This window comes from Belonocnema kinseyi, chromosome 3 (assembly GCF_010883055.1).
Source record: "Belonocnema kinseyi isolate 2016_QV_RU_SX_M_011 chromosome 3, B_treatae_v1, whole genome shotgun sequence".
NCBI classification, from domain to species: Eukaryota; Metazoa; Arthropoda; class Insecta; order Hymenoptera; family Cynipidae; genus Belonocnema; species Belonocnema kinseyi.
In genome coordinates this window covers 58,700,318-58,717,775 of record NC_046659.1, presented here as the reverse complement: position 1 = coordinate 58,717,775, position 17,458 = coordinate 58,700,318, and the positions used below count along the sequence as shown (strand labels likewise).

The 17,458-nt window shown below is 32.2% G+C and overlaps 1 protein-coding gene across 4 annotated transcripts in view; it reads right to left on the bottom strand.

Moving 5' to 3' along the window:
- Positions 1 to 17,458, bottom strand: part of LOC117168668 — a 143,677-nt gene that overhangs the window by 43,613 nt on the left and 82,606 nt on the right. For all 4 annotated transcript variants that reach the window (XM_033354329.1, XM_033354330.1, XM_033354333.1 and 1 more), the window contains one exon: positions 13,355 to 13,473. In XM_033354329.1, the coding sequence (XP_033210220.1) occupies positions 13,355 to 13,472 (118 nt within the window). In that variant the 5' untranslated portion in view covers position 13,473. The remainder of the gene's footprint in view (positions 1 to 13,354; positions 13,474 to 17,458) is intronic.

Genomic DNA, 17,458 nt, shown 5'->3' with positions numbered 1-17,458 from the left:
AATTAAAAATAGAATTTGTTTTTAAATTTTGCCTAAATAACTTATGGTTTTTATATTATCAAATCACTGTTCCCTGTTTAATGGTAAGTCACAATAAAAAGCAAAAAAATGATAAATTTCGACATAGAGAGACGGAAAGGCCAATATTTAAACATGTCAATTTAGAAATAATCTGAGATATGGAAGGCAGATAATTAAAACTTCCAATCTGTTTTGAGTTTTTTCCTCTTGAACTATTTATTGTTTTTATAGTCCTCCCTTGAACATCAGATATAAAAAGAAGCGAAAAATAAGACGTTACAAATATGGACACCTGAGAGACCGAAGGGCAATTAAGAATTTTTTATTTTAATGACGAGTGATGTGGCATATAGATATTTAAAATAAGATTGAAATTATCACTCTGTTTTTGCAATTATAGATTTGTAAACTCGAAATACGGAGAGTCATACCATTAAGAATGTCATTTAGGAGATTCTACTTTGGAAATCCTGAGACACTATGAAAAGCAAATATTGCAAAGTTATGATATGCAAACCCGAGATACGAAAAAACAGAACCAAGCAAAGTATAAAGTTTTAAATCTGAACATGAACTACGGAATTGCAAGAAAAACAAAATTATGTAGTTAAACATTTTTTAAACATAATATACTAAAAAACACACAAAACAGCAGTGAAATGGCAATGGCCAATGGTAATAATAATAGAAAAAAAATACTGGAGTTAACAAGTTTAAGAAATTGCAGTTTTCCTTTTTTTTAACCTTAAATCTTTCGTGCTTTTCATAATAAAACTGAATAAAACACGTCTGTCTTAAAAACACATAGTGGGTCATAATATTTGTCTCCCTATGCGTAGGGTTCGGCTGAGATTACTATCTGTCCAAAAAATATAGGCACCTCGATTTTTGTACAGATTTTCATGAAAATGTCAGCAGACAAATTTTTTAAAATATATGACAATATGCGTGTCGCAGGTGAAGGTTTTGGCAATACTGATACAGAGTTTCAAAACGTTCAGGTGATTAGCGATTTTTTCTTGGCGAATTAAAGGTGAAAAAGGGCCATAATCATATTATCATTTCCAAATACTTTCGTTGATTTTTTCTGTTGCACAATGGTGAAAATTAGAGCAAAAAATAATCATTTGTTAATAAGTTGTTAACAAAAACGTAGGGAGGTGTCATCTCCAAAACTAAAGAACGTACAGAGATGATCCTGGAAGAAAATTACACATTTTTGGCTTCTTACAGTGTTGTATGTATTTTCAATTAACAAAAAGTTGCACTTAAATGTTTACAAAATTATTTTCTTTATGGAAAAATACAAAAGACTTTACGATAATCGAGGCAACTGCATCCCTTTTTTTTGCATCAGGACTTAGGGACTGTGTAAACAGGCTGAGAGTACGAGAGAAGGTCGTAACTGTTACTGGGGGGGGGGGGGGGGGGGGGGGGGGGGGGGGGGGGTATCGTCATGTAACCCCTCCCATTCGAAAACTCAAAGCTTAAATCACATGACCTTGAAGATCTTCCAATGTGCTCATATGTGCTATAAAGAAAAAATATGATATCTTTCTTAATTAGCTAGCGCGACATTCTGATATCTTGGTTATCAATGTGGCGCAAAATTTTTTCCGAATGGCGCATATGAGCGCATTTGAAGATCTTCAAGTTCATACGATTTAAACTTTGATTTTTCAAAAGGGGGGATAGTGTGAAGCTAGCCTACTCCCGGGCGTAACTCCTGGTATAACTCCTACAGTTTTGTGGCGCAAATTTTTTTATCAGTGGCGCATTTGGGGCGCAATTCAGTGGGATATAGAAAAACCCAAAAATTAAGAGTGTGGGGGGGATAGCTGGTGTAACTGACATCTTGTAGGGAGCTACTATCTGATTTTTGAAATCGGTTGAACTATATGTTTTGTAACTTATTTTCCAGTGGTAGGGAGTGAGTCTCCTAGCATCATTGAGTGCCCCCGTCATTTCTACTGTAAATATTCTTTGATATGTTTTTAATTGTGGCATCTAAAAAATTTATCGGTTAACTATTTGCAATTAAAAGTTCTCCAGCTTTCTTTAAATTTCTCTAGATTTCTTCAGATTTTCTTCCTGGAAAGTTCTGCCAGATAAATTTATTGCTCTGTCCATGAAGTTATTGTCTACACCTCCTCTGTATCTAATTGGTTGATAAGAGTGAAAATTAAGAAACCTGCCCGACCATGTGGGCTTCTGGGGTCATTTGGTTCTTACTGTGTCATTTTCTCTACAAATGTAAACATCGTAAAACACGAATTTATGATTTTCGTCGGCGTCGTGTTTTCTGGTATGTTGATGACATATTAACAGCGATACCTGCAAATAATTGGGACAGTTTTTTGGCAATTTTTAATCGTAAATTGCAATTTAAACATGAGGTTGAGGAAAATAATTAAATCGAGTTTTTCGATGTCAGCATTGGTAGGGAAAATAACTCAGTAAAAACCATCTGGTGTCAGAAACCTACCTGGATTTAATCGCAGTTTCAATCACAGGACACTCATCCCCTACAACGGGGAAATAAGCTACAGAACATAGTTGAATAAGCAGATTGTAGCCCACCCCTATCAAATATACATATGGCTCTGTCTGATGTGGAGGAGTTATCACAACAAATTATAGGAATGCTTAAATCGTACATTATGAAAACGTCATTCACAAATCCCTTTGATTTATCGCGATTTGTTATTAAAAACAAAGAAGAGAAAGTAAATTACTATTAAATGTAGTTTATTGCATTCCATGCAAGGATGTGATACATGCTACATCTGACAAACAGAAAGGTGCTTGAAATCATGTTTTAAATTTTTTAAATACAATAATTTTAGATAGAACGGGAAAATACAAAATTATAGATTTGGAAATAGCTCATATAGTTAAAACAGAAAGCCTTAATAAATGGGCGAACGCAGGAAAGCTGTCGGAATTCTATCTTTCGTTACTGCACAAAACCAAATAGGCCGAGAAATAGGTCAATATCCCAAACAAATGTTTAATTTAAGAACCCTAAACAGTTTGTTTGAATCAAAGAAAACTGTATGACTCAACAAAATTGCAGAACTACTTTAGTAATCTATGAATAATTTTGAAAAAAATCCTACTAAATATATCAAAAACAAAAAGAAAAATTTTTAAATACCATGATAATAATAGCTAGTATTGCATTTAAAAATATTTCAAAGAATGTTCAACAGAAAGCTTAACAAAAAAAGCATTCTCGGACATCTGGTTCAGACAAACGTAATTTAACACTGTACGAAAAATGTAAGGTTTAAGAAAAAACCGCGATTTCTCACGGTTGGTAATTTCAGCATTTTTTATTTTTATTAATATTTCCACCGCACTGCTGTTTTGTGTGTCTTATTTTTAGTATCTTAAGTTCAAATAATTTTTAACTATATAGATTTGTTTTTTCTTACAATTCCATAGTTCAAGTTCAGAATTATAACTTTATACTTTTACTTGGTTTTGTTTTTTGGTATCTCAGTTTTGCATACTATAACTTTGCACACTTTACTTTTTATGGTATCTTATGCTCAAATGGGAGAGGGAAGATTTATAACATAAAGCACCAGAAAGCGTAGAAAAAAATTCAAGAACAGTTTGCTATTATTAAATATCTGCCTTCCGCATCTCAGGTTTTCCAATGTAGAATTTCCTAAATATCATTATTAATGGTGTGACTCTTTTATCTCAAATATACAAATTAATAATTTCAAAAACAGAGCGATAATTTTTATTTTTATTTAAATACCTGCCTTCCGTATCACCCGGTCAATAAAATTAAAAATTCTTTATTGCCCTGCGGCCTCCCAGGTTTCCGATTCTATAATCTATAATTTTTTGTTTATTTTTGTGCTTGATGCTGAACCGGGAGGGGATATAAAAACATTGAATATTTAAGGGTGAAAAAAAACTCAAAAACAGATTGTGAGTTTTAATTATCTGCCTTCCATGTCCCAGATTGTAATTATAAATTATCATATTTAAATATCGGTCTTTCTGTCTCTCAAGATCTAAATTTATAATATCTTGCTTTCTATTGTGTCTCATCCTTAAAAAGAGAAAGGGGATTAAATAAACCAAATTCTCGCTTTCAGTTACCTCGTTCTCGGCATTCCTAGAACTGTTGGTTTACCTAACTGTCCTAACTGAAAGCGAGATTTATATTTCTTAGAATATTTCTTAGATCACATTTAAAAACAGACTGCTAATTTCAATTATCTACCTTCCGTATCAGGGGTTTTTAAATTTACAATTTCTTAATTAACATTTTTTATTTTTCTGACTTTCTGTCTATTTGGCAGGCAATACGAAAACTTCATAAAGTTTAATTAAAACTCAACAGCAGATTGCCATTCTTTATGTGCCTGCTTTTCTGTTTATAACTCTGTAGTTTCGCTCTTTTGAAAGTACATTTTTTAAACCAACATAAACTTTTAAAAAACAAATTGTGCAACAAAATTGCACAAGAACTTTTATATTATTCATCCGTATTTTTTATACTACCAGTATTCGAAATGTTTCGAAGCATTTTAGGCGTCCTCTTCAGGGAAATTTTACTACGAAACTAATAGTGAATATTTATATGTTATGTTAATATTAATTAAAAAGCAAAATTCAGTTTGAAGTTAATTACTAATGCGTTACATTTTTATGCTTAATATTTCTGAGAATAGATTTTATCTTTGTAGAAACAAAAAAATTGATAATATTTAATTAAAATCTCCAGAAAACAATCAACATTTAAAATTTTTCTTCTTCTGAATATATTCACTGATTTTAAAACACGGCTTTCGGGTATAATTTTTAAGAAGATTTTCTTATTTTTTATTTTCAAGCAAAAATTGAATACATTTATTTTAAATCAGTGCCTTTAGAAACATTAAAGATTATATTTATAAATAATAAAGGGAAATTTCAAATTAATTTAAAAGTAATATAATTGTAGTTTTGTAAATACAGTATACTTATTCGATAAATCTTATTAAAGTACTCAAAGAATGTTCCTTAGACTACCATTATTGCAGGTGTCCAGGGTGATGCTTTCATATATGGAAAGCCTTTGATTGATGTGGTTGAATCATGCATGAAATAAACCTCTGGCAACCAAGTTTGCTCTTGAAATGTTAGGCCACTAATTAAAGATGACATGCATTGAATATAAATGTTTAAAGATTTTTATTATATTTCAGTTATATTGAACAACAATACATTTTATACACAAAATTTTTCTGATTTATTTCTGAATTTATACTGATGAAATTACTAAAAGAATGGCCAATACTAAAAGAATGGCCAAACTTCCAAAATGTTAAAGGGTTTTCTTATTTTATAATTATTTTCTATTATTTTTCGCATTATAGTGGCACAGCATCGACCAGAATTTTCAGTCAACTAAAAAACTGTATTAAGAACATGGATTGACAAATATTTTTGAAATAGAATATAGAACTAGGTGGAAAAATAGCACTAACTAAAGTTGGCGTCTAAAGTACGCGACCGTCACTTTAATCGTTCGCAACTCATTAAAAAAAAAATCGCAGAAAATTCTAGCTAGGTGAAAGTGAAAGCTTAAAGTCTCCCGAATTGAATCATATGCATTCAAAAACGAGTTAGACGTCTTTAAACATCTGAAAAAGTTCATGGGCGCTCCTTAAAGGCTCTAGAATGCAACGCAGTTTTCGAATTTCGAAATATGAAATTGTTTACTAATTGCAGATCGTTTTCTACAAAAACATATCTTCTTAGAAAGAATTAATGATAGGACGTTATTTTACGGCTAAAAAAAGTGCAATTTTGTAACGTGGTGGAAGTACATTTAATAAAATGAAATTAGATCAATGTTTCGCGAAATAATCCTTTACGTATATTTCAGGATTTAATGAGAGTAGCTACCGTATAAAAAGTATTAGAGAAAAAATGTCATTTTCACAACCATGAGGACCTTTAGAAGAAATATATATATATTAATAGAATTAAAACAAAATATATTCCAAATTTTATTTACATTAAAATTTTAGTCTTTCTTTAATACTTCACATTTAAAACAAATTTATTTTAAAATCATCAAGGTTTTATTTCGACGCATCGATATTTTTCAAAAAAAGCCCGATATATCGAAAGCATCGATGGTTCCCTTCGATGGTACATCGATCAAATGTCGGTGATTTTTATTCCATTTAGGAACACTAGCCAATCCCATACGGTGTTTTAATAATAAAATCTTCAAATGTGAAAAAATCAAAAATATAGAAATGTCAGATTTTCTTAGTACTTATTCTTACATCTTTGACTCTTACGAACTTGCATAAAATGATAAGTTTAAGTACTTCAGACTGAACGGTTTTATTGTTGGAATTAAATTTTCAGTTTAAATTTTCAATTTGAAAAAAATTTAGAGAAACAAATTTTTAGATGAAAAATATCGTATAATTAAAACTGCAGTAGATATCACGAAACAACGTATACTTCCCCTTAAATGTCATATGGACATAATTCTTTTCTAATTACGAAAAATCAGTGATCAATCTTGCACTGCACACTAAAACGATCAACGTTCAAAAAACTACATCCATGTATAAGAACAATATGAACAATTATTATTTTGTAATAGAAAGAATTTTTTCTTTGCTTTCTTTTGTAATAATACTCTAATTCGCGTAATCATCGTGTTTACAGACAGTGGTTGAGGATTTCCTCAATCGGTATGAACAAGGTCTACTTCGACCGGATATGTTGCATTCTGCATACAACGAGGCTCAAGTTCATAATATGCTAGCTCTCTACAAAATATTATACTATGCTAAAGACTTTTTAACATTCTATAAAACAGCCAGCTAGACACGTCTTCATGACAACAATCTCATGTTTCTTGATAATCTTCGAACAGCCATAATTTACCGACGAGATACAAAATATACCAGTTTTCTGATACTATACGAAATTTATCCTAATTTATTTTTTGACTCTAAGATCATCCAGGATGCCCAACGGATACAAATAGCAACATGTGCATTTTACATCCATTCTATGAAATTATTTAAATATCCTCCTTTTAAACCTTGTTTTATTTCAGTTTGTAGACATGAATCACGAGATCAACAACAATTTCGCCCTGATACATTCAAATGACACTCAAATGGCTCACTACCACCTTGAACGTTTGTCTAACCGGATGAGTGAACTAGAACAATTAACCTGGAATACAGAGTTCCCTGAATTTTACTAAAATCTGAATTTTTCAAACGGTGTCCCATTGCCTCAGCGCAATGAATCCTTCACTATGCTTATGTCTAAGATGTCAAACCTACAGATTCGTTAAAATTACGTTTAGTACTTATTATCAGAATTCTATCTATTTCAATTTCATTATTTTAATTTCTTCAAGTCTCGATTTACTGGAAAATTCTTGCAGAAAATATCCGAGATTGAATCGCGACTGACTGAAGCAATTGACTCTGGATATTTTGTTGACAAAGTTGGCAACAAGATTAGTATCTTCGATTCTGATGGTATAGCGAATCTTGCTACAATCCTCGAAGGAAACTATGATTCACTCAATCTTGAGTACCATGGATCTTATGATCAACTTCTTAGAAACATGGTTGATCACATCAGCGACAAGAGTGATAAGGCTTCGTACGTTCCAAGTGCTCTTCAATTTTTTTCACCAGCATGAGGAATCCATTGTTTTATCGAATCACAGATATGATCATCAACATCTTTTTGAGGTTCGTATACATAATGCAAAAACAAAGTAGCCTATTGAAACTTCCTGTGCATATCTATTTACCACTGCTTCTCTGTCTTCTTCTTTTTCTCACAAAACAGATTGAAGGAACTCCAACCACTCTATAGACATGAAGACCTTTCTTATCCAGGTGTACAAATTAAATCAGTTGATGCTGGAAGTATTTTAACATACTTCGAACCCTTCGATGTCACTATCAATAATGCTCTAAAAGTAGAAATCTTAAAAATGGACTATCCTTTAACATCGAAACCAGGAATTATCGTTTGAACCACCTACCTTGGAATATAACCTTGACTGTAAACAGTCATAAACACACAAGAGCATCAATTCGGGTCTTTCTTTGCCCAGTCGATGAAAATCAAGACTTGTACGCTTTTGTTCGTAAAAACTACATGAAATACGTGGTACAAATAGACCAGTGGACGGAGCATTGTAAGTGCTGTTTAATGTTTTGTAGATATACATTTTAAAGAAATATTTGTAAATAATTATAATAAAAACACTCGGCTTCCGTTGATACAATGCATATAAGTAATTTCCTTTTTTCAACGGTGTAACCTGGTACCAACATCATCGTAAAGAATAGTCGAAATGCGATGTTTACGCAAAACTTTGGACAAGATGCAGAGTCTTACCTGGAATTCTACAAGAAGCTCCAGAAAGCTGAAGAAAAAAACGAAACATTTAGCTTTTATCCACCTCACTATGGTTTTCCTAACAATCTGCTGATTCCGAAAGGTAGGCCTGAGGGTATACGATATAAAGTAATAGTTTTTCTTCATAGTTTCGAAGCGCTGAGAACATACGAAATTCCGCTTTTTGGTGAACATTCATATGACGGAAACCCTCTTGCCCCCCCCCCCCCAAGACTTTCATAACAACTTTTTGAATTTAAAAAAAAATCTAAAATTCAAATTTTGATCAATTAAAGAAAAATAATTAAAAATAAAACATTCTGTTTCGTGGTATAACTACGCAAGTTACAACAAAATATTTATTTAAAAAAATGGTGCATTACAAAAAAATACAAATTGGTTGATCACATTTTAATAGGATGCTTAGTTTATGTTTTATTCATAAAAAAACAACAAAAAAAGTAAAAAAAATTGTATTTTTGGGGCAAAAGGCACAAACTACGAAAATAATAAATGGAAGGAATTTATTCACCCACAAAAGAGCTCCAAAATCGCTATTAATAATTTTTTATGAAAAGTTTTGTTTTTATTTTACGCTTCGTTTTAATCTTAAAAAAACATTGAAAATAAAAAATTAAATTTTTTAAATAACAAAATAGTGCATACAATGCATATAATGAATTGTAATAATATAAATTGATTAAAGCGATACATTTTTCTGGGTAGCTGAGAATAAAATTTAGAGCAAAATGAGGAACAAAAATATTAAATTATTCATTATAAAAAAATTTGTACTTTATTTTGCAATAACTGAATAAGCAATCTCGGGCCGAGATGCAAAAATAAACTTAATATGTATTTGATATAATAGTATTGAAGTTAACGTAGAAAAGTTCGCATTTTGGAAAAAATCGAGGGCGAAGCAGAAGCTACGTGATGAGAAGGTGTGCGTTAAAGTCGAAGGAGCTTTAACAAAAGTTAATTCGCAATCATCAAATTACAGTAAATTATAGCAAAATATAATCATATTTACAATTTCCAAAATAATGAAATATATCCTTTGGCCCGAATTCTTGAAATGTAAGCTAATAACTTCTTTGAGTGAACATTTCGAATAATAAATAGTCATTTTAATATAAAAATTGAATTTAAACTTAAAAATTAGTAAAATAATGAAATAGAGCCCATAATTAGTCGAGATTTTGTAAAAAATTAAATGAGTTGCCCCCTTCCATATTTGTAAGCGAAAATGCAGTCATACTTTTTACATAAGTAAGTTGATCTGAAAAATCCCTCAAGGTACGTATAGGCGTCATCGAAAGTTAACATATTTAAAAAATCAATATATTAACGGGCGGCCATAAAAATTAACTTAGGTGTCCCATACATTTTTAATGAATAAATATATTGTGGATTACATCGGAAACAAATCATTTTAAAATTCCGTAATGAAGTTGATGACAAGAATATTCCGTTCCCTTTCACTGTTTCAAGATGAATAATATATTATTGATTTAAGAAATATTTTCTTTAATAGGATCCAAAACATGCATTAGGGAATTTCATAAGAATGATACGTGTGAAAAGAAACTCTTTCCATTGCAATCTAACATATATTTATTTGTTCAAACAATATAATCTTTTTGTGGCTCCTTGACATGGCTTGGGGGGCGCCAACCAAGGAGGCGCAGCCTGCAAACCCTGTTTTCGCCCCCATGCTAGTCCGCCACTGACTGTAGGTAACTGCTCTCCAAGAATGAATTTTAATTTTGAAAATTATATTTAGAAACATAACCTCTAACAAAGACGTTTGGTGTAATAAATTATACGATGGTTTCTTTAGAAGTATAGAAAATACTATAATGAGCTCAATTGTTTCATTCTGATGATAGATTAAATATGCTGTAGAACTAATATATTATAGCATTTACTTAAATAGCACGAGAATCCTGGATGAATCTGAAAAATCTCTATCCCTTCCACACACTACTCCTTTCCCCTGCCGAGTGAGTCACGCCTACCCCGAAAGGGAAATGGCTTAATGGTGTAATAATAATAATAATAATAATAATAATAATAATAATAATAATATAGTATATTAAGGTGTAAAATTAACAATCTTCGAGCGTATTTTAATCAGGCATCGATATTCCTTTTTTGAAGCCTTATCTCTAAAATATGAAATCCACTTGTTAAATATTATCTTTTTCAACGCAATAAAGAGTATATCTGCGAATCTCAAATGTAAAAAATTGTGAACATTATTTAAACGAATTTTATTTTTTAGCAGGTAAATGACAAAAAATTGTACATGCTCTTATATTTATGATGTCTAAACCAAGCGTTTTAAAATTTAGAAACTTTACCCAATATTGCTCTTATATTATTAGAAAAATTCATTAATCAAAGGAAATGTCCTAACTGCATGGCACTTAAGGTAGTCCATTTTTCGGCAATCAAAAAAAATGTATCATTGTAGTAAATATATTTTATTAAGGTTATAAATAAAAGAAAATATAAATCTAATTTATTGGCTTTTATTTAATTTAAAGTGTGAGTTTATTTTTATAATTTAGTAATTTAATCATTCATATTATTTGTATTAATCATGTTTTTATCAATTGAAAACTTGAAATAAAAATAATATAAAAAAATTTTTTAAACATTCTTTGGTATAACTATTGGCCTGAGGCACACATAATTATTAAAATAAAATATAGAAAGCAGTTGATTTAAAATAATTGATCTCAATTAAAAATATAGTGTTTAAGAGAATACACTAGTGTCTGATAAAACATAATCAGAATTAGGTTTCTGCAACTATTAAAAAAAGCGAATTTTACCATTTGGTATCATGTATTTAAAAAAATCCTTACCAGTCATACTTGCTCATTGAATTACGGACAGGAATAATTCTTATTTGAATATGTTTGTTGAACGTAAATTTGTATATTACGACTGTAAAATTTGTATCATGGTTGATAATTTTTTATAATTATTTATAATTATTTTATATTATGTATCACAGTAAGCAGATAAATGTTTCTAAATACCGCTAGGTTTAATAATAAGTTAACCATTTTACACAAAGTCCCCTATCCATGGAGAATTACCATTCACAAAATGAGAGCCGTAAAATATGTTATCAAAGGACAACGCTGTCTAACTATATTGTGCGGGTTTATATCGTGGTCGTTATTCTTAACTATTTCAAATAAACTGTTATTATTTCGAAAATTTAAATTAAGTAAGTGAGACGAGATCAAGTCACATCAAGTGTAAAAATTAACGCAAATGTTACATCAACTGCTGGTCAAGAACTGCGAATCAATTATCTGAATTCTAATTGATAAAAAAATTAATTTTCACTCAATAAGATGTAAGGTCAGAAAAAATTATCCACAAAAACATGATATTATTTTATTGTTAAAATGCATTTTCTACTAGTGGCAAAAAATTCAATCAGTCAGTTAAATTAAGTTTTAGTTTAAAAAATAATTTTCAAATCGAACCTGAACATATCTACATTTTTTATCGTGATTTATTTAGCAAAAATAAAAATGACTATTTAAAAAACTTTTGATGCAAAACATGATTCGATGTAAAGGCATTATGACACCAAAAAAATTTCCTTGCAAAGTACTTGAAAAACATACATTCTGAAGATATGCGAAATTGATGTTTTATAAAAACTGTTTCTTTGCCTAAGCAACCTAAAAATGAGGGATTTCTGCACTACTAAGATAGCGCTTGAAATTTATTTATAGCGATTGTCTAAAGTTGAACAACAGTAGTTTTTCAATTTGTAAAAACAAAATTTTAATTAATTTAAGAAAACAGAATATTCATGTCAAGAGATGTGAAGCTGCCTCAATTAAAAATACGATTATTTATTATAGGGTCAATTTATTTTTTTCTGTGATATTAAAGAAAAATAAAGTTCTTATTCAATAACACAATCCTTCATGCTTGAGTGTTAATTGAATCATTTTTTCGGTCGTTAAACTTTCACTCCTGGCACAATTGACACGCACTGCGAAGTATGCCTACTGTGTAATTACGATTTAGAAATCATTATTTGCCAGGATTTAGTATCTCGAGTCAGTAACTTAAGAACTTAAGTTTTTTCGACTTCCTTTATCGCACTATTTGCATCGTAAAACCAAAATTCTCTCTTGAATCAAGGTTCTCGAGTCAGATTCTAAAAGGCAAATGCATACTAAAGAAGAATCTCGTGAATGTACTTCTGAGACTATTTTGATTTTTGCATTTGAAACTGAGGAGAAGAATAAAGAAAATAAATGCAGACTAATGTTAGCAAAACAAGACTACATGGAGAAATAATCGGAAATGTAGGTCCAAAAAGAAAAAAGGAGAGTAAAGACTGAATTTATTGAAGAAGAAAATAAAAGCTAAGAGCAATGAGATAAATATATGTAGCCAAAAAAGTAAAAGATTAGGAAAGTCGTAAAAGCGATTTAAAAAGATTATGCGAAACAGCTATAGCAAAAGGATTGGCTGGAGAGAAAAGAATAGAAAAATACATAAACTTAGGTAAGATTAGAGGAATAAAAGCTTTTAATTAATGTAAAGGGATGAGTATAATCACTAGTATAGAAGAAAAGGAAGAGACAAAATACATATATGACAAACAATGAAAGGAAAGTGAGAAGAAAAAAAATTAAAGGAATACGAACATTTCAAAAAAAAAAAAAATAATAAACTGGAGATATGTTACTAAAAGATTTGAAGTAAAAAACATGGGCAATACAACAAAGAGATGTTAATATAAAAAGTACAGTTTTGTTTTAAATTTCAGCTATATATTGGGAATTTTCGATAAGCGTTTTTTTACTTACAAAGTGATAGCTTTTTTCAGTAAATAGTTACTTTTAAAATAAAGACAATTAGTTTTTAACCTCACCTCTAAATCTTCTCGTCGCATGAAGATGATGTGATGCGCCAACCAGGTCTTCTTCAGCTCGAAGTGGACTTAAACTGAGAAGTCTTGGAGCCTCTGTGTGGGCCTTGAACCAACGCATTCTATAAAAGAAACTTGATTAAAGTATCGAATGTAACGTTTTTTTAATAGACAAACTTAAAAAAAAGATCTTTAAAAAGATATATTTCTCTGCATGAATTTGGAATTCATATGGGCAGATAACAAAGGAGTGTGAAATTAGAGATTTCGCCAATTACATGAGGTAAATCTTTTAGATATTAGGACACTAAAAACGAATCCAGCCACAAAAATTATCTAACATGTCAGGTTTTGGAGAAACCTTAGGTTAAATGGTAAAAAATTTTCATTTTATCCAAAAATAATTTATTGAGGAACAAATTTTCTATTTTCGATAACGGCATCATATAACAACCCTAGTCATGTTTTACATTCTCATAAGCAATTAGAAGGCCTATTATCATTAGAGTTGAAAATGGCCAATCTAATATGAGACAATTAAGGTATCATCCAGCCATTAAAGGCACGATCAGCTGATGACGATCCAGCTGTGAAGACAAAGACAAATGGGGAAAATGAAACAGGCAGTAAAGGCAAGATCAAAGAGTGATAATGATGATGATGATGATGATCTAGCTAGTGAACACATGATCAGATAAGGATGTTGATGCAACCAACGAAAACAATATCAAATGATGATGATGATCATCATCATCATCTAATATTATCTTCACTGATTGGACAATTATCAAAATTTAATCTTGTCTTCACTGATCCAGTCATCATCATTATCATAATCTGATCTTTCCTTCACTGGCTGAATCGACATCTTCATTTTATATTATCTTTACTGGTTTGATGCTTGATTACTATTATTAATACCACAGTTATCATCATTAATGTCATCATTTACCCAACAGTCAGTATGGAATCCAGAAAGGGATGTATACGGTAGAGGCTGTATTACATGCAGTCAGCACTGCTCTGGAGGAACGACAAGTAGGTCATTACTCCCGAAAAACTGCGGTACTCGTGCTATTAAACATCCAAGACGCCTTTAATTCCGCAAAATAAAATGACATGCTGCTTGTACTGAAGCATAACTTCATCGCATTGCAGTACTTTATCCGAATAGTAAGTAATGACCTGAATTACCAGGTACTGATTTACGAAACGAGCGAAGGTTTTAAGAAAAATATCATTGCGGGTGCTGCCCAAGTATCCATCCTAGGACAAGACCTGTGACGCCATCCTGCAAATTAAGATGTCGAAAGCCGCGAAGTTCGTGGGATACGCGGACGACATAGAAGTGACCATAGCTGCTCGCGACCTCGAGCAAGCTGAATGGAAGGTGAACGAGGTTTTGGGGCAGGCCCAGCTATGGAAGACAGACCATTGTTTAATCTTAGCTATTCAGAAGACCGAAATAATACTCCTGCCAACGAAGAGGATTGAATTATAGATCCCAATGCAGGTGCAAACCGAAGAAGTGCAGACGAAAGAAGCGGCAAAAGAACTTGGCAACCTGCTAGATAATAAACTCACGTTTTGGCAGCAGATAAAACAAGCAGGTGATAAGACATACATACCCATCGATCTGCGTGCAGAAGAACGCAAGGCCGTATACAGGAGAACAATCGAGTGCGTCAAATTTGAAGCCAAAAGGGCAGCCAAGGTACAAACGATGCATCAGTGACAGGCAACGTGCAATGGGGAAACCAAATAAAATGGACCTTCAGCCTTAATCGCAATATAAATGCGTGGGTAAGGCGTGATCATGGAGAAGATAGCTTCTACATGACATAAATGCTCTCTTCGCACTGGCTGTTCCAGGCCTAACCACACAAAATAGGTGAAGGCGAAAAATCAGACTGCACATACTGTGCGGATCAACTCAATGATGTTTTTTTTTTACACTTTTTTTATGAAACGGATGAATAGAAGACAGTCAAAGGCTGCAAACCGAGGTGGGATTATTGACACCGGACACTCTCATGAACCTGATGCTCTGCAATGAAGATCATTGCGATATTATAACTAGTTATGTAGTATCGGTCCTACGTCAAAAGAAAAGCGACGTGAAGAAAACTGGAGCCAGAGAAGCTGCAAACTAAGAACTGAGGTCCGCAAAAATATAGCGACAAACAACCATGCCCAAACTAGGCTGTCTGAAGGCTGAAGAGCCCGTTGTACGACAGTATCGTTTACATCTTGGTTGAGACATAAAGCTGATTAAATACAAAAGAAGGAAACCAGCAGGAGCCCCAGCAGGCAGTATAAGTAGGCGGTTCAACCAACTACATGAAACCAAGCGATCGAAGGCCTACAGGCCCGATGTGCAGTACCACCGCACTACTGAGGACTATGCGTACATCTTGTTTGGGACACGGAGCCGACGAAGAAAAAAATCATCAGAAAGCCTTAACAGGTAAGAAAAGGGCACCCCCTGAAGTAATGCGAAAGCACACTAGAAACTCTGGGATCAATTTTGTTTTAGGTAAATTCAAGACGGTGTGCCATCTCGGTCGTAGTTGGGGTACGAAACTCGTCGATAGTTTTTGACGCAAAACTGTAAAAATAATTGACAGAAGGTGACGCTTCGTACCCTAAGTCCGAGGCAATTGATACCTTGTGAAGTGGTATCATTTTCACTACAAAGAATAGTTTTTTTGCAGGTATATGTTATTTAGTGGGTCCTTAGTAGCACCATTATAGTGGAAATATTAAGATAATTATGTATATTATTACTATATATATACTGAGAGAATTAATTTAGTCACTCGTACTATATCCGTTTAGTAGACGATCCTTTCGTATATTATACTATGCATTTGGTGTCAAATACTAAACGCCGTTTGGTTCCGTTTAGTAAATGGCACTACATAGAACAATACAACCTCTGACTATCTGGTTAGTCGGAGCCACTAAACGGAAAAATCATGTAGTACCATCTACTATCGCTTAGGTCGACTACTAATCGACTCCATCTTGATTTTCACTGATCTGCGTTCTGATCATCACGCCGCACACTGAGAGTACTCGGGGTGCAAAAATTGTTTGTCTGTGTCTGTTTCGTGTTTTTAACAAGTGAGTTTTCTCGAAAATGATCTTTGCAACTATGGAAGACGTTATGAAAAGTTGAAAATTCGACGAGAACTTCGAATTGTTCCAGGGTGAGTACCATTTGATTACTTACATATTCAGTGTTGCATGTTTTGGAGTAATTGCAGAATTTTTTGTTTTTCGGAAACAAACTATTAAAATCTTTAATTAAACGATAAATGAAGCGATCTGACGAGGCAAAAGTTTAAAATTATTGTAACTTTTGTTACTAAGATGTCTCAAATATAAGTTTGTCACGAAAGCATCCCTGAGACTGGACACAGAAATAATGTTGGTCAAATCCCTGCCTTCAACCTTTTGCCTCGCTAATCGCTTCATTTATCGTTCAATTAAAGATCCTAATAGTTTGCTACCAAAAAAGAGTTTTTCACCTAAAACAGAGGTGACGCCCCTCTTCTGCAATGTAATGCAATCAATGTAATAATCAATGCTCAAATGATGGGACTGAATTCATCACACTGAGACATGATGTGTAATATAGTATAATTGTTAAATATTAGATTAATGAATAATAATTGATGTACATTTTGATTTACGTGTATATGAATTAAAGTATCTTATAATAAAACAATATTCGAAACTTCCATCATGTTTTTTTTCTAGAACCCTGTACTTATTACGTACCACTTCTTTTACTAGTAAAATTCATTTATTGTGTGGTAGAAGCTACTGAAAAGTACGCTGGACTAAAAAGACCTACGAAACAGAATTCGTATAAATGACATACCGTGCAGTGGAACCTACTAAACAGGATTATTGCGTACTACGAATCGTTCAGTAGAGGCTACTAAACAGGGATAGTATAAACGACAAAACGTACAGTGCGATATATTAAACAGGGCTAGTGCGTATAAAGAATCGTTCAATAGAGGCTAACACTATCGAATGGGGCTGACCTAACGGACGTTTACTCGATTCCCCTAAATATCTAGTCCGTCCATATTT